The sequence below is a fragment of the Mirounga leonina genome, unplaced genomic scaffold (genome assembly GCF_011800145.1).
Source record: "Mirounga leonina isolate KUSES-001 unplaced genomic scaffold, KU_Mleo_1.0 Mir_94, whole genome shotgun sequence".
NCBI lineage: Eukaryota > Metazoa > Chordata > Mammalia > Carnivora > Phocidae > Mirounga > Mirounga leonina.
This window is the reverse complement of record NW_023270855.1, coordinates 48,861,146-48,878,729: the sequence shown is the minus strand read 5'-3', so window position 1 is coordinate 48,878,729 and position 17,584 is coordinate 48,861,146. Positions and strand designations below refer to the sequence as shown.

The window sequence follows — 17,584 nt, the reverse complement described above, 5'->3', positions numbered from 1 at the left end:
TCTGGGATCCTGCTGGAAAGCCGGGGAACCGCAGGATGAGAGCCACCTAGTGTGGACGCAGTGGCCATATGGACAAGGGTTGCATTGGAGCTTGACTCCTTTCATTCACCACTCTTTCTGCTCCAGGGCTGTTTGTGCTGCTGCTGTTGCCATTGGGAGCTGCAGCCCTGAACCTTGGGGGTGAGCCTGGCCAGCTGGCCCCTTTACTGATGGAGGGCATGGCAGCTTGGTGTCTGGGTTCCTTCACTACAAGGGGAGAGCCAGGGAGAGGAGGCTTAATCTGTGAAAGATCCTCAGATATGATCTTTGGCGATAAGAGAAACTTTCTTCCTCCTCAAATGCTTAGAGTTTCCTGAACTCTTCCTCTTCCAATAGCAGCCAACCTTCCCCTCCTCCACTCTCTGGTCACCACCTGGCAGCTGGCTTCCTCCATGCCCTGGGGCTTCTGACCACAGTCTTGTCCCCAGTGTCTGTGGTTCGAGGTGCCCTTCTGACTCCATATCTCTCAGTGCCCCAGCCTGTTGCTGTTATCCAGATTCATATTTCCCCGTGGGAAGATCTTCAGCAATCCCATGATGGGTTGTAAAGGTCCAGAGGCTTGAGGTGGTGGAGGGGCACATCCAAGATTATGGGGCATCTGGAGTCCTCAGTCCTGGGAGTGGCACAGAAGTACTTTGTGGAAAGAATACAGGCCAGAGGAAGAGTGGTGGGGATAGGGCAGTGCAGGCATGTGGCCAGGGGGATGCAGAGTGAAGAGCTCTGGTTTGTAACTAGAGGACACGAATGTTCTCGCTCTCCCTTTATCCCTCCTTCTCTGTATCTATCCTTCCCTCCCTCCCTCCTTGCCTCTCTCTCCCACTCTTTCTCCACACATGAGGACACAGGAGGAAGGTGGCCATCTACAAGTCAGGAGAGAGATCTCGCCAGAAACTAACCCTGCCCCCACCTTGACCTTAGAACCCAGCCTCCAGAAACAATTTGAGAAAATAAATTTCCGTGGTTTAAGCCACCTCATTAATACTCTATTGCAGCATTCACAGACTAATACACATGGAAATGGAGAAAACAAAGAAAATGTAAAAAATGCAAACGAAGAAAATCATCACAATTCCACTACAGAGACTAGTGAAATATTTGGAGATACTTTTCTCTCATCTTTTAAAACGTATCAGGAATATTTTCTTTTATCAATGAATATGAATCTCAGACTGTGTTGAGTATTGCTGAAGAATGGGAACAACTTGATTCTAGACGTGCCAGGGTTCAGAGATGTTGGGGTCACATGAAGGAGAGCCTTGTGGTGATGGGATATTTTCTACTTTATTGCAGTGACAGTTACAGGAATCCACACATGTGATGACATGTCACAAAACTGTACACTCCCATTGTGCTATGTCAGTTTCCTGGTTTAGATATTTGACTTCTGTTACATAAGAACCTAAATACATAAAATATATCTTTTGCAGGAAGCCAGGGGAAGGACCTCTACGTATTGTTTTTGAAATTTCCTGTCAATCTAGGCTTATTTCAAAATAAAAACTTAAGAATAAATATTCTGTGACTAGATAATCATAGATAAAAAATGATCTGTTCACTCTGAACCATAGACCTCACAGGGGCCAAAACACCAGTGGAATTAGCTTCATGTTAGGGAGGTCTTCCTATATCAAAAAGATAGAAACCATCAAGGAGGCTTTCAGTAGGAATACTAGAAATGCTAAAGAAATACTTAAAAAGTGAAGGGTGAGTTTTAGAGATATTCATCATGGGGAAACACAGGAGAAAGAAGCGTCCAGAGCAGCAGTTTACTAAGAAGTTAGACATAATTAAACAGGAAGTCTTTCAGCACACCCAGACCAAGACCAGACGGCATCCTCTGTGGCTGGGCTTGCTGGTGTCTGCACCATGCGGAACGGGCATCTAAGGTTGCTGCCAGGTAGGCAGAATTACAACAATGGTGATAGAGCAACTAAAGCTACCCGGAAACTCTATCCCGTTTGAGAATTTTCTCTGTTCTTTGCTTTATTTCTGGTTTTTGCTCTATTTCTGTTTTTTTTTTTTTCACTATCTGTGTAAGGGAGAGCAAGGAAAAAGTTTTAATGGCATTAACTCAATTATATTAAGTTCTCAGAGAAGAAAGTAGGTGGCACTTATTTCTAGGGCAATCTTTGGGACTTATCAGAGCTTTCTCATTTTCTGGCCTATATTAGACCTGGTTCTCCAGAGAAACAGAACCAAGTTTTGGTATATGTACATATATGTATAGAGATGTATATATAAGTGTGTGTGTATATATATGTGTATATATGTGTGTGAATAGGGAGATGAGAAAGAATGTGTTAGTTTAAGAAATTGGTTTATGAGATTGTTAAAGTTGGGAAGTCCAAAATCTGTAGGGCAGGTTGGAAACCCAGGGATGTTTCCAGGGACATTGATCTTGATCTCAAGTCTGAAGTCAGTCTGGAAGCAGAATTCTCTCTTGCTTGGAAGAGGTCAGTCTTTTTTCCCCTTTTAAGGTCTTCAACTGATTAGATGAGGCCCACCCAGAATATCAGCTTTACTCAGAGTCTACTGATTTCGCTGTCAATCTCATTTAAAGAATGACCTTCACAGCAGCATCATGCATCCCATGAACGGAATGACAGACTCTAACAGGTGGCCAGGAGATTGCCCGTAGGGTAGATTCCTTCACACCTGCAGTGGTTTTCATACCATGATGCCTGCCCAGTGACCCATCACTCAGGACCAGACTGGGAGATAAATGGAAATGCTGTGTCCTCAGTGCACTGTAGGATGGCCAGGAGCTCACTTGGAAGGAACCATAGAAGCCATGGGTGCTGCACCTGGAGCGGCCACTTAACCAGGAGATGGTGGCTCAAACCGCCAGTGTAATAGTTCTCACCCCTCACCTGTCATCAGCTCCCCCTCTCGTGATTCCATGGCTCCCTGCACGACCAATACCACTGTGAGCTGGGACTCAGACTTGGGGCTGGCTGACTCCCAAACCCATGCTCTTCTTGTGTGCCCCAAAACATGTGGGTTAAACAGAGGGGAGTGATCCTGGAAGAGAAATCCTCAAGGTAGACTTCTGCCATTGCCAGAGAACAAAGGACCTGGCTGTGGACAGAGCACACACCCATCTGTGGACTTTGTGCTTTAAGATTTACCCCTGCCAGGGCCCCTGGGTGACTCAGTTGGTTAAGCATCTGCCTTCGGCTCAGGCCATGATCCCTGGGTCCTGGGATCCAGCCCCGTGTCAGGCTCCCTGCTCAGTGGGAAGTCTGCTTCTCTCTCTCTGCCCCTCCCCCCTCCCCAGCTGTGCTCTCTCTCCTCTCTCTCTAAAATAAATAAATATTTCTTAAAAAAATATTTACCCCCTCCATTGGGAGAGGCTGGAATTTCCATGTTGTGTCCCTGACATTACCTGTGTATATTCTGTCCCCTTACCTGTAGCACTGACTGATTCCTCAGGGAGTCCGAGGAGAGGGAGGGAAGAGGACTGGTCCTCAAATCTTCATAAATTACTAGAGCCTTGGGAGAGCCACGGGCCACAGCATCAGAGCCACCTCCCAGGATGCAATGGCTGTGAGGACAAGGGTTGAACCTGGAGCTCCACCTCTTCTCTTTGTCATCTCTCTCTTTTTTCTGCCCCAGGACTCTTGATGCTGCTGCTGTTGCCATTGGGAGCTGCAGCCCAGAAGACTAGTGGTGAGTCTGCCCAGCCAGCCCCACTGGTGACAGAAGCTGGGGGTGCATGAAGGGGTCTGGGTCCTCACACCAGCAAGGGGAAAAGGGGGGCATATTCTTCAAGTGAGGCTCTGGTCTTCTGGAGATAACAGAGACTTCTTTTACCTCCCCAAACGTCCAGAGTTTTCTATCTTTTCTTCTTCCAATGGCAGCCACCCCTCTCCTTCCTCCACCTCCCCTCCCCTGCTCCTGGACCCCCAGCTGGCAGCTGGCTCCCTCCATTTCTTGAGTCTTCTGACTGTGGTCTCTGTCCCCACAACCTCTGCCTCCACAGACTGTGCTCGCTGGTGCCCTCCAAAATCCACGTGTGTCAATGCCACCACCTGTCGCTGCTCCCCGGGATTCATTTCTTCGTCCGGGGAGATGTTCACCAGCCGCTTGGAGAGCTGTGATGGTACAAGGACTTGGGGTGGTGCAGGGGTGTGGAGACAGTGGAGGGAGGTGATGGGGGGGAGATGTTCTCCTCTCTATGGCTCAGTTTGTTAGTTTGTAAATTGGGGGTAATCATTGTACCTGCCCTACGTGGTTGGAGTGAGATTTAAAATTCACGTGTGTGAAGAACACGTAAGGACTAGTACAGAGCAGACTGTCAAACACAAGCTATTTTCATGGTCACTGCTGTCATTACTGTGATGTTCTCATAGCACAAGGAAAGGGAGAAGTAGTGGAAGCAACAGGAGGGAAGAAACACCCAGGTCCTGGAAGCTCAGGCTCTCTTCCTAGCATGAGCTCACCCAGAAAATTTATTCCTAATACATTTGAAAAGATAAGAAAAAAATACCTAAAATTTCCCAGTAGTCTGCGTAGTGGACTTATGGGTGATTTTCTTTGTTTTCATTTTTTACATTTTCTTTCTCTTCTAAGTATCCATGTTTCATTTAATATTTGGGGGGAAAGTAAATTTTTTAAAAATTTTATTTTATTTAAATTCAATTAATTAATGTATGTTGCATTGTTAGTTTCAGAGGTAGAGTTCAGTGATTCATCAGTTCTATATAACACCCAGTGCTCATTACATCACATGCCCTCCTTAATGCCCATCACCCATTTACCCCATCCCACACCTCCCTCCCCTCCAGCAACACTCAGTTTGTTTCTTACGATAAAGGATGTCTTATGGTTTGTCTCCCTCTCTGATTTTATCTTAATTTCCCCTCCCTTCTCCTATGCCCCTCTGTTTTGTTTCTTAACTTCTACATTTGACTGAAATCATATAATTGTCTTTCTCTGATTGACTTATTTTGCTTTGCATAATACCCTCCAGTTCTATCCATGTTGTTGCAAATGACAAGATTAAATTTTTTTGATGGCTGAGTAATATTCCATTGTGTATCTATTATATATATATATATATATCACATCTTCTATATCCATTCATCAGTCGATGGACATCTGGCTCTTTCCTTATCTTGGCTATTGTGGACATTGCTGCTATAAACATTGGGGTGCAGGTGCCTGTTCAGATCACTACATTTGTATCTTTGGGGCAGATACCTAGTAGTGCAATTGCTGGGTTGTAGGGTAGCTCTATTTTCAACTTTTTGAGGAGCTACCATACTGTTTTCCAGAGTGACTGCACCAGATTGCATTCCCACCAGCAATGTAAGAGGGTTCCCCTTTCTCCAAATCCTTGCCAATTTGTCATTTCCTGACTTGTTAATTTTAGCCATTTTGACTGGTGTGAAGTGGTTTCTCATTGTGGTTTTGATTTGTATTTCCCTGATGCTGAGTCATGTTGAGCACTTTTTTTATATGTCTGTTGACCATTTGTATGTCTGACTGGATTATTTGTTCTTTGGGTGTTGAGTTTGATAAGTTCTTCATAGATTTTGGGTACTAGCCTTTTATCTGATAAGGCATTTGCAAATATCTTCTCCCATTCTGTAGATTGTCTTTTGGTTTTGTCGACTGTTTACTTTGCTCTGCAAAAGTTTTTTATCTTGATGAAGTCCCAATAGTTCATTTTTGCTTTTGTTTCCCTTGCCTTTGGTGACAAGTCTAGCAAGAAGTTGTTGTGGCAGATGTCAAAAGGTTGCTGCCTTTGTTCTCCTCTAGGATTTTGATGGGTTCCTGTCTCACATTACATCTTTTATCCATTTTGAGTTTATTTTTGGGTATGGTGTAAGAAAGTGGTCCAGTTTCATTCTTCTGCATGTGGCTGTTCTATTTTCCCAACACCTTTTGTTGAAGGGACTGTTTTTTTTCCATTGAATATTCTTTCCTGCTTTGTCAAAGATTAGTTGACTACCAAGTTGAGGGTCCATTTCTGGGCTCTCTATTCTGTTCCATTGATCTATGTGTCTGTTTTTGTGCCAGTACCATACTGTATTGATGGTCACAGCTTTGTAATATAGCTTGAAGTCTGAAATGTGATGTCTCCAGCTTTGGTTCCTTTTTCAATATTCCTTTGGCTATTCGGGGTCTTTTCTGGTTCCATACAAATTTTAGGATTGTTTGTTCCACCTCTGTGAAAAACGTTGATAGTATTTTGATAGGGATTTTATTGAATGTGTAGTTTGCTATAGGTAGCATAGATATTTTAATAATATTTGTTCTTCCAATCCATGACCATGGAATGTTTTTCCATTTCTTTGTGTCTTTCTCAATTTCTTTCATAAGTGTTCTATAGTTTTCAGAGTACAGATCCTTTACCTCTTTGGTTAGGTTTATTCCTAGATATTTTATGGCTTTTGGTGCAATTGTAAATGGGATCATTCCTTAATTTCTCTTTCTTTGGTCTCATTGTTAGTGTATAGAATTGCAACTGATTTCTGTGCATTGATTTTATATCCTGCCACTTTGCTGAATTTCTGTGTGAGTTCTAGCAATTTTGGGGTGGAGTCTTGGGTTTTCCACAGAGTATCTTGTCATCTGCGAAGAGTGAGAGTTTGATTTCTTATTTTCTGATCTGGATGTGTTTTATTTATTTTTATTGTCTGATTTCTGATGCTAGGACTTCTAGTACTCTGTTGAACAAGAGTGGTGAGAGTGGACATCCCTGTCGTTTTCCTGACCTTAGGGGAAAAGCTCTCAGGTTTCCCCTGTTGCGAATGATATTTTCTGTGAGCTTTTCATATATGTCTTTTATGATATTGAGGTATGTTCCCTCTATCCCTACACCGTGGAGAGTTTTAATCAAGAAAGTATTCTGTACTTTGTCAAATGCTTTTTCTGCAACCACTGAGAGGAGCATATGGTTCTTTTCCTTTCTTTTATTAATGTAGTGTATCACATTGACTGATTTATGCATATTGAACCACAGTTCAGTCCAGGAATAAATCCCATTGGTGGTGGTGAATAATCCTTTTAATGTACTGTTGGTACATTGGTTAGTAGCTTGGGGAGAATTTAGTATCCATGTTTATTAGGGATATTGGTCTGTAATTTTCCATTTTTTGGTGGCGTCTTTGGTTTTGGGATCAAGGTAATGCTGGCCTCATTAAAAGAGTTTGGAAGTTTTCCTTCCATTTCACATTTTTGAAACAGCTTTAGAAGAATAGGTATTATTTCTTCTTTAAATCTTTGGTAGAATTCCCCTGGGAAGCCACCAGCCCTGGAGTGTTGTTTGTTGGGACATTTTTGATTACTGCTTCAATTTCCTTCCTGATTATGGGTCTGTTCAGGTCTTCTATTTCTTCCTTTTTCAGTTTTGGTAGTTTATACATCTCTAGGAATGCATCCATTTCTTCCAGTTTGCCTAATTTGTTGGCATATAGTTGCTGATAATATGTTCTTATAATTGTATTTCTTTGGTGTTGGTTAGATCTCTCCTCTTTCAGTCATGATTTTATTAATTTGTGTCATTTCTCCTTTCTTTTCCAACAGTCTGGCTATTCAAGTTTATCAATCTTATTAATTCTTTCAGGAGTGTATCAATCTTATTAATTCTTTCAAAGAACCAGCTCCTAGTTTCGTTGATCTGTTCTACTGTTCTTTTGGTTTCTATTTCATTCATTTCTGCTCTAATCTTTATTAATTCTTTTCTCCTGGTAGGTTTAGGCTTTATTTGATGTTTTTTTTTTCTTCAGCTCTTCCAGGTATAATGTTAGGTGTGTGTTTGAGATTTTTCTTGTTTTTTGAGGAAGTCTTGTAGTGCTATGTACTTCCCTCTTAGGACCACCTTTGCAGCATCCCAAAGGTTTTGAAGAGTTGTGTTTTCATATTCATTTGCTTTCATATATTTTAAAAATTTTTCTTTAATTTCCTACTTGACTGATTCATTTTTTAGTAGGATGTTCTTTAAATTCCATGTATTTGTGTTCCTTCCAAATTTCCTTTTGTGAATGAATTAAGTTTTAAAGCATTATGGTCTGAAAATTGGCAGGGAATAATCCCAATATTTTGGTACTGGTTGGACCTGATTTGTGACTCACTATGTGATCTATTCTGGAGAATGTTCCATGTGCACCCAAGAAGAATGAGTATTCTGTTGATTTAGGATGGAATTCTCTGTATATATCTGTGAAGTCCATCTGGTCCGGTGTGTCATTCAAAGCTCTTGTTTTCTTGTTGATCTTCTGCTTAGATAATCTGTCCATTGCTGTGAGTGAGTTGTTAAAGACCCCCACTATTCTTGTATTATTATCAATGTATTTGTATAATTTTGTTATTTATTAGTTTATAAAATTGGCTACTCCCAAGTTAGGGGCATAAATATTTAAAATTATGACATCTTCTTGTTGGATAGACCCTTTGATTATGATACAGTGTTCTTCTTCAACTCTTATTACAGTCTTCGGTTTAAAATCAATTTTTCATTTTGTTGACTGTTTCTTTTGCTGTGCCAAAGCTTTTTATCTTGATGAAGTCCCAAAAGTTCATTTTTGCTTTAGTTTCACTAGCCTTTGGAGATGTATCTTGAAAGAAGTTGCTGTGGCCGATGTCAAAGAGGTTACTGCCTATGTTCTCCTCTAGGATTTGGATGGATTCCTGTCTCACATTGAGGTCTTTCATCCATTTTGAGTTTATCTTTGTGTATGGTGTTAGAGAATGGTCGAGTTTCATTCTTCTGCATGTGGCTGTCCAATTTTCCCAGCACCATTTCTTGAAGAGACTTTTTTCAATTGCATATTTTTTCCTGCTTTGTCAAAGATTATTTGACCATAGAGTTGAGGGTCCACATCTGGCCTCTCTATTCTGTTCCACTGGTCTATATGTCTGTTTTTGTGGCAGTACCATGCTGTCTTGGTGATCACAGCTTTGTAATATAGCTTGAAATTGGGCAACGTGATGCCCCCAGCTTTGTTTTTCTTTTTCAACATTTCCTTGGCGATTCAGGGTCTTTTCTGATTCCATACAAATTTTAGGATTGTTTGTTCCAGCACTTTGAAAAATGTCATTGGAATTTTGATCGGGATGGCACTGAAGGTATAGATTGCTCTGGGTAGCATAGACATTTTAACAATGTTTATTCTTCCGATCCATGAGCATGGAATATTTTTCCATCTTTTTGTCTTCTTTTGTCTTCTTCAATTTCTTTCATGAGTGTTTTGTAGTTCCTAGAGTATACATCCTTTACCTCTTTGGTTAGGTTTATTCTGAGGTATCTTATGATTTTTGGTGCTATTGTAAATGGAATCATTTCTCTAATTTTTCTTTCTACAGTTGCATTGTTAGTGTATAAGAAAGCAACTGATTTCTGTGCACTCATTTTGTATCCTGCAACATTACTGAATTGCTGTATGAGTTCTAGTAATTTGGGGGTGGAGTCTTTCCACAGAATGGGAGAAGATATTTGCAAATGACACTACAGATAAAGGGCTGGTATCCAAGATCTATAAAGAACTTCTCAAACTCAACACACAAAAAACAAATAATCAAGTCAAAAAATGGGCAGAAGACATGAAGAGATGCTTCTCCAAAGAAGACATACAAATGGCTAAGAGACACATGAAAATATTTTCATCATCATTAGCCATTAGGGAAATTCAAATCAAAACCACATTGAGATACCACCTTACACCAGTTAGAATGGCAAAAATTGGCAAGGCAAGAAACAACAAATGTTGGAGAGTTGTGGAAAAAGGGGAACCCTCTTACACTGTTGGTGGGAATGCAAGTTGGTACAGCCACTTTGGAAAACAGTGTGGAGGTTCCTCAAAAATTTAAAAATAGAGCTACCCTATGACCCAGCAATTGCACTGCTGGGTATTTACCCCAAAGACACAGATGTAGTGAAAAGAAGGGCCATATGCACCCCAATGTTCATAGCAGCAATGTCCGCAATAGCCAAACTGTGGAAAGAGCCAAGATACCCTTCAACAGATGAATGGATAAAGAAGATGGGGTCCATATATACAATGGAATATTACTCAGCCATCAGAAAGGATGAATACCCAGCTTTTACATCAACATGGATGGGACTGGAGGAGATTATGCTAAGTGAAATAAGTCAAGCAGAGAAAGTCAATTATCATAGGGTTTCACTTATTTGTGGAACATAAGGAATAGCATGGAGGACAGTAGAAGGAAGGGAAAAATGAAGGGGAGGAAATCGGAGGGAGAGATGAACCATGAGAGACTATGGACTCTGAGAAACAAACTGAGGGTTTTAGAGGGGAGAGGGGTGGGGGGATGGGTTAGTCTGGTGATGGGTATTAAGGAGGGCACGTACTGCATGGAGCACTGGGTGTTATATGAAAACAATGAATCGTGGATCACTACATCAATAACTAATGATGTATTGTATGGTGACTAAATCCAATTTTTCTTTTTCTATTTGAATGTTTATTAGAATTATATTTTATTTTTGAATTAATTAGAAATAAATTAATCTTTTAAATGTTGAGATTGCTTATCCAGGAACATGGCATATATATATTTATTTATTTATATTTTTATTATATTATGTTAGTCACCATTGAGTACTTCATTAGTTTTTATTTTATTTTATTATGTTATGTTAGTCACCATACAGTACATCATTAGTTTTTGATGTAGTGTTCCATGATTCATTGTTTGCGTGTAACACCGAGTGCTCATTGCAATGCAAGCCCTCCTTAATACCTATCACTGGGCTAACTCATCCCTCCCAAACCCCACCCCTCTGAAAACCTCATTTTGTTTCCCAGAGTCCAGAGTCTCTCATGGTTTGTCTCCCCCTCTGATTTTCCCCCTTTCATTTTCATTTTTCCCTTCCTTCTCCTAATGTCCTCCATGCTATTCCTTATGTTCCACAAATAAGTGAAACCATATAATTATTGTTTTTCTCTGCTTGACTTATTTCACTTAGCATAATGGCCTCCAGTTCCATCCATGTCGATGCAAATGGTGAGTATTCATCCTTTCTGATGGCTGAGTTATATTCCATTGTATATATGGACCACATCTTCTTTATCCATTCACATATTGAAGGGCATCTTGGCTCCTTCCACAGTTTGGCTACTGCGGACATTGCTGCTATGAACATTGGGGTCCATGTAGCTCTTATTTTCACTACATCTGTATCTTCAGGGTAAATACCCAGTTGTGCGATTTATGGGTCACAGGGTAGCTCTATTTTTAACTGATATAAGGATTGCTACCCCAGCTTTCTTTTGATGTCCATTAACGTGATAAATATTTTCCACCCCCTCAACCTTCAATCTGGAAGAGTCTTTGGGTCTAAAATGAGTCTCTTGTAGTCAGCTTTTGGATGGGTCTTGCTTTTTTATCCAATCTGATAACCTGTGTTAGCCCATTTACATTCAGAGTAATTATTGAAAGATATGAATTTAGTGCCATTGTATTACCTGTAAAGTCCCTGTTTCTGTATATTGTCTCTGTTCCTTTCTGGTCTTTGTTACTTTTGGGTTCTCTCTTCACTTAAAGGATCCTCTTTAATATTTCTTGCAGGGCTGGTTTAGTGATCAGAAATTCTTTTAGTTTCTGTTTGTCCTGAAAGCTCTTTATCTCTCCTTCTATTCTGAATGACAGCCTTGCAGGATAAAGCATTCTTGGTGCATATATTTCTCATTTAACACCCTGAATATATCATGCCAATCCTTTCTGACCTGCCAGGTCTCTGTTGATAGTTCTGCTGCCAGCCTTAGGTTTCTACCCTTGTAGGTTAAGGACCTCTTGCCTGAGCTGCTTTCAGGAATTTCTCCTTATCACTGAAATTTGCCAGCTTCACTAGGGTATGCCAAGGTGTTGACCTATTTTTATTGATTTTGAGGGGGGTTCTCTGCCTCCTGGACTTGAATGCCCTGTTTCCTTCCCCAGATTAAGGAAGTTCTCAGCTATAATTTGCTCAAATAACCTTCTGCTCCCCCCTTTCCCCTTCCTCTGGGACCCCAGTTATTCCAACATTGTTTCACTTTATTGCATCACTGATATCTGGAATCCTCCCCTTGTGATCCAGTAGTTGTTTATCTCTCTTTTTCTGTTTCTTTATTCTCTATAATTTTATCTTCTATAACACTGACTCTCTCTTCTGCCTCGTTTATCCTAGCAGTAAGAGCATCCATCAATGACTGCATCTCATTAATAGCTTTTTTTATTTCAACCTGATTAGATTTTAGTTCTTTTATTTCTCCAGAACCCTTTCTCTAGTGTCTTCTATGCTTTTTTCAAGCTCAGCTAGTGTCTTTATAATCATTATTTTAAATTCGAGTTCCCACATCTTACTTATATCCATATTGATTAAGTCCCTGGCAGTGAGTACTGCCTTTTGTTCTCTTTTTTGGGGTGAGTTCTTCTGTCTTGTCATTCTTGTAAAAGTGGTCTGTTTTCTATTTATAGACTTTCAGCAATTCTTTTTTTTTTTTTTTTATATCTGGTTGAGTTTGCAATTGTTCAGAATGATTTGATAGCTAACTAGCCAAATTCCAGGGACCAGATGAAACTAGGGTCCCTATTCCTCCACCATCTTCCTCCCCTCGCCAGGGGGAAAGTAAATTTTATCATGAAAAAGAAAAAGGTGGTGTTGTGACTACCGTCCAGCCCCTCTATGCCTGAGAGGTATCCCTAACGGATCCCTGCATTTGCTTGTGTATCTCATGGAGAATCATGGCTGGGTGAGCATGGCAAGGAGAGCTGCTGATGGCGTGACTGGATCCCAGCTGCTTTAAGGAAGCATGACTGAGGTTGAGAATTTCAAATTGTCATGTATTCCCCTCCTGTATGCCTCATTCCCACCTGTCCCCCACTCCATTCCATCCCATCTTGAAGGCAGGTGGACAGTGGATTGACCTCTTGGTGTTATCTCAAGTGTGAATGGTGAGTGTCATCCAGCCATGACTCCCTTCACTGACTGAGCTTCAAGAGTGGCCTTCAGTGCCATGGTCACCCTGACTGGAGCCCACTCCCAGGTCCCCAGTAGTTCAGAGTCTCAGTTCCTCTGTCTACACCACCCTGCAGAAGGAGTTGCAGACCTCCTTCCAGCCCCCATGATGACACAGCAGAGTGTCTGAATCTAGGTGCCTCAGGCCCAGCCAGAGAGCAGAGATGAGCAGAACAGTGAGCAGGCGTTTGGAGCAGCTGGCTCCAGCTCATCCAACAAACTGTGAGCTGAGTTCTGTCCAGTCTCTATGGCAGAGTAGGGCTGGAGACCAGCGCCTCTGCCCTATGGGAACTCACACCTTTGAAAGGTGATCCTTTGCCCTGTTGTGTTCCAGACATCAACGAGTGTGGACCATCCTCGGCAGTGTCCTGTGGAAAATTCGCAGATTGCCAGAACACAGAGGGGAGCTTCTACTGCACGTGCATCCAAGGGTATGAGCTTGCTTCCCAGGCAAGAACGTTCAGGAATGAGAGTGAGAACACGTGTCAAGGTAAGAGCCACCCCGCACTTTCCATCTCCTCGTCCATGAGGTTTGGGGTCACCAGAGCCATTCCTGAATCATCCCACATCTGTCTGCCTGTTCCTGAGCCTCCAGCACAGAGAGGCAGGGTAGTGTGAAGGCCAAGGGCCCAAATCCTGACTTTGCCACTTGATAGCTGTGATAGCTGTGTGTGTGTGACACTGGCCAGGACACTTATTCGGAAATCACTGTTAATGTGCAAGATGTGATAACATTATTGTGATTTTTGTGTGTGTGTGTGTGTGTTTTTAAAGAGTCCCTATTTTTTTACAGATAAAAAGAAAAGTAGCTTTGCTTTTTGTTAACTGTGTGACCTTGGACAAGTTCTTTCGCTGCTCTGTGGCTATTTACCCATCTGTAAAAAGGGAGTGACAATGGTGCTTACCTCATAGAATTGCTGGGAAAATAGAGACAGCAAAGCACAGAATGGTGGCTGTTGGATTTTGAATGATCCTCATCATGATTAATGCACCCCCTCCAAGATGGGCACCCCTGGGGTCCGCCCCAGGATGGGCATGGAGACCGGCTGCTCCCGTCCACCCCCCACTGCAGTCAAATCTCTTGCCGTGGTCTTGCCAGGTGATGCCACAGTGCGGGCCCAGGTGAAGCCCGGCCTCTGTGCATCACCAGGACTTGCCCCCCTCCCAGGGAGAGCAGCAAGCACAGGAAGGGGCTTCGGGTATCCACAGGGGGCAGAGAGGGCCAGCAGTGAGTGGGCAGGAGCAACCACTTGCCCAGAGGGAGGGGGTTAGCACAGAATAGAGAGAGAGAGAGAGCAGGGGAGGAGAGCAGAAGTGAGAGGCGAGGACGAGGTGAGCTGGGGCTCTGGGGTGGGTCCATAGGCCCTCCCTGCTGTGGAGAGAAGAGCCTACAGCCTTGGTCCCCAGCGCTGTCCTGCCCTGCGTGCAGACAGAGGGCTGCAGAGCCTTGCCAGTGGGAGGGAAGGGAGGACCTGCGCGTCCGTGGGGCCCAGGGGGAGGGCTCTGTCCACAGCTCTGCTGCTCCCTAGGGGCCTCTGGGTGAATGCTCGGCCCCAAACCTGTGGCCTGGCCAGAGGACAGAGCCTTTCCGTGACATATGCCTGGACAGGGGGTGCCGCCCCCCGACTGCTGTGAGCCCCCAGCATGGGTGGTCGCTGTGGTTACAGAGAGGCTCTATTGCTGTATCAGAACAGGCCAGGGCTGAGAGAGGGGGCTCGGTCAGGCCGCTGGGCAGGGACATGGATGCACAAGAGACGGGAGAGGGACCACTGTGGACCTCAAGATGCGTGACAGGGCAAGAACAGTCTGCTGGCTTGGCCCAGGGCCTGCTGCCTCAAGACCTAGCTCTGGGACGGGCTCAGCCTTTGCCGCAGCTGAGGACACATGCTGCCATGTCATGGCAGTGGGATCTGCTGCAGACGGGAGACCCAGGGCCTTGCTCCACTTTCCCCCAGGCATCAGAGGACGTCCTAGGCACCCACCTGGTGTCCCGAAACTCTCTGAATCCCAAGGCTCAGAACCCTCCCCGGAGGGTCACTTTCAGATGTTTGGACTGTCCCCCTGCCTCCCCAGCATCTTATTTGCATAAAACAAGAGGGGAATGGCATTCAAGATACTTGGCAGGAGGTGCAATATCCATCCTCTTCACCACCATCAGTAACCGCCTGAATGAGACCTGCCCCCACTGGAGCCCACATGGGCCTGGCCATACCAGGAGCCCTCTCAGGCCCTCGGCCATGACAGACCCAGGGACCCCATCAGGAAAGGTGGGAGGACGGAGATTTGAGGGCGGGTGTGCGGCTGGCCCTGCCCTAGCCAGCATCTCACCTGGAGAAGGCTCTTCCTGACACCCTGACCCCGGCTTCTCAGCCATTCAGCCTTCCTCTGTTTCCCTGCACAAGGCTCTATCCTGACCCTCCCTGGTAGCTTTGATTCAGCCTGGATGACCAGGACCCAGAGGATGTTTTGTTTGGGGTGGGCCAGGTGACACCAACCCCCCACCCCACGCACACACATGCACACACACTTAGAGAGTCAGGTGAACCCAGAAGCTCCTGTCTGGACCAGATGACAAGAGAGGCTGTCATCCAGGACCATTGCCCTGGGTCTAACCCTCTCCTGAGGAGGTCAACTCAGGTCCCATGGAGCACTGGACCGCTCAGGGACTGAAGACGGAGGCTGAGCCCCATTCAGCTGGGCCCAGTGTGTGCATCCCTGGTGGGAGGCCAAAGGCCAAGAAGACAGAAACATGGGCCACCTCTCGCTCATCAGCACCTGCCAGAAAAAGCCATCTTCACTGTCCCAAGGCTGCCTGACTGGACATCAGTGACACTGTCCACCCCAGCCTGGTGCCCACTGTCTGGACAGCCCTGACCTGTCTGGAACCATCCTTACTCTCCCTGCCCCACCCAGAAGCCTCATCCTTGGAGGGCCTGGCTCAGGGGTGGGTCTTGTCCATCTCCGTGGAGATGGAATCTCAGAGTTTGCATGGATGGGAGTGTTCTGCAAGGATCACTGGGATTCCAAGCGTGAACTCAGCCAGTGAGCGGCCACCCTGGGGGAGTTAGGACAAAGGCCATCGCTGGGAGCCATGACAGGTCCTGGTCCGGGAATGCAGCATTTCCCCTGCACTTGGTTCCCAGGAAGGCCCACCCTGGACTTGTCCAAGTCCTCAGGCTGGGACACAGGTGGCCGTGATGTCCCTGCCCCAGCTGGGAGCTGCCCAGAGAGGCCGAGGGAGCCAGGGCTGGCAGACGGGGAGGACTTGGACCACTTCTGGCAACATCTGGAAACAGAACATCTGGGCCACCATGCTCGCCCATAGCACGCCTCCATGTCAATTAGAAAAGGCACCCACTCACCAGAGAAGAGACAGTGGGGCCGTCCAGATGCTTCTATCCCAGGACACAGCTGCAGGCACCCATCACCCTCTCCTTCCCCCTGCAGACGTGGACGAATGTCAGCTGAAACCCCGAATCTGTAAAAGCTGCGGCATCTGCACCAACACCCAGGGCAGGTACACCTGTGAGTGCCCGCCCGGCTTGGAGCTCAGCCCGGGTGACCCAAATCTGTGCACAGGTAGAGGCCCTGGCAGATGCTGTGAGGCTGCGCTGGAGCTGGGGAGGGGCCGAGGTGGATCCCGTAGCCCCAGGAGAAGGGAGAAGACCCTCAGGTTCCCGAAACTCCAGGTGTTTGCTCTGCCCAAGGATTTACCTCCCAAGAAGGTCGTCCACAGAGCAGGGAAGCAGCAGGGCTTTCTGTGCCTGGGGTTTCCTTGTGGAGCCCCTGGTCTCTATGAGCAACACCCCTACTTGCCCCTCCTCATCTGTCACATTCTAGCAGAAGTGTCACTTCTAGGGCAGCTCAGTGTCACAGCCTCTTTGGTTAGAGGTCCATCACAGTCTCCCCCCTCCCTGAACCTGACACTTAGTCTAATCTGCACCATATGCGAAGGGTCTCAGCTTTGTCTTACACACATGGTTCTACCCTGTCTACCTTACAGGGACAATCTGAGATTATGGAGTTTTTACAATAGAAAATGCTATCATAAAGTTTATCTTGACAGGCTAGGTGGCTGGTACATAGTGTGTGTGTGTGTGTGTGTCTTTCCTTGGTGTGAAGTACTAAGGAATCTGAGAGAAAGGGCAGGCAGGATGGGTGCAGTGAATGGAGGGGACCCTGACCCTCTGGCTTTGTCCTCAGATGTGAATGAATGCACGTCAGGGCAGAACCCATGTCACAACTCCACCCACTGCCTCAACAACATTGGGGGCTACGAGTGCCGCTGCCGCCCTGGCTGGAAGCCAGTTCCTGGGTCCCGCAATGGCCCCAAGAACACCGTCTGTGAAGGTACAGAGCTCAGATGCCACATCCTGGAGACCCACACTCAGAACATCTGATCACATATTCAGTGGCACTGACACAAACCAAGCAGAATGACCCCTGGGGGTGCCCTGTTGTGCCAGGAGTTAATTCTTTTGAGACTGGTTGGAAAAAATCTGGGGGTCTTGGGGAAGGAGCTGGGGTACCAAGGAGCAGGCTCCTTGGAGACCCCAGACAGCAGCTAATTGCTAC

At 45.1% G+C, this 17,584-nt stretch overlaps 1 protein-coding gene across 1 annotated transcript in view; it reads left to right on the top strand.

Annotated features, from left to right (window-relative positions):
- The first annotated feature begins 1,761 nt into the window (after positions 1-1,761).
- The window catches only part of ADGRE2 (adhesion G protein-coupled receptor E2), a 72,695-nt gene continuing 56,872 nt past the window's right edge, over positions 1,762-17,584 (top strand). Inside the window, exons 1-6 of the mRNA XM_034997559.1 lie at positions 1,762-1,936; positions 3,655-3,708; positions 4,022-4,141; positions 13,344-13,499; positions 16,457-16,588; positions 17,213-17,407. Of these exons, the coding sequence (XP_034853450.1) occupies positions 1,906-1,936; positions 3,655-3,708; positions 4,022-4,141; positions 13,344-13,499; positions 16,457-16,588; positions 17,213-17,407 (688 nt within the window). The 5' untranslated portion in view covers positions 1,762-1,905. The remainder of the gene's footprint in view (positions 1,937-3,654; positions 3,709-4,021; positions 4,142-13,343; positions 13,500-16,456; positions 16,589-17,212; positions 17,408-17,584) is intronic.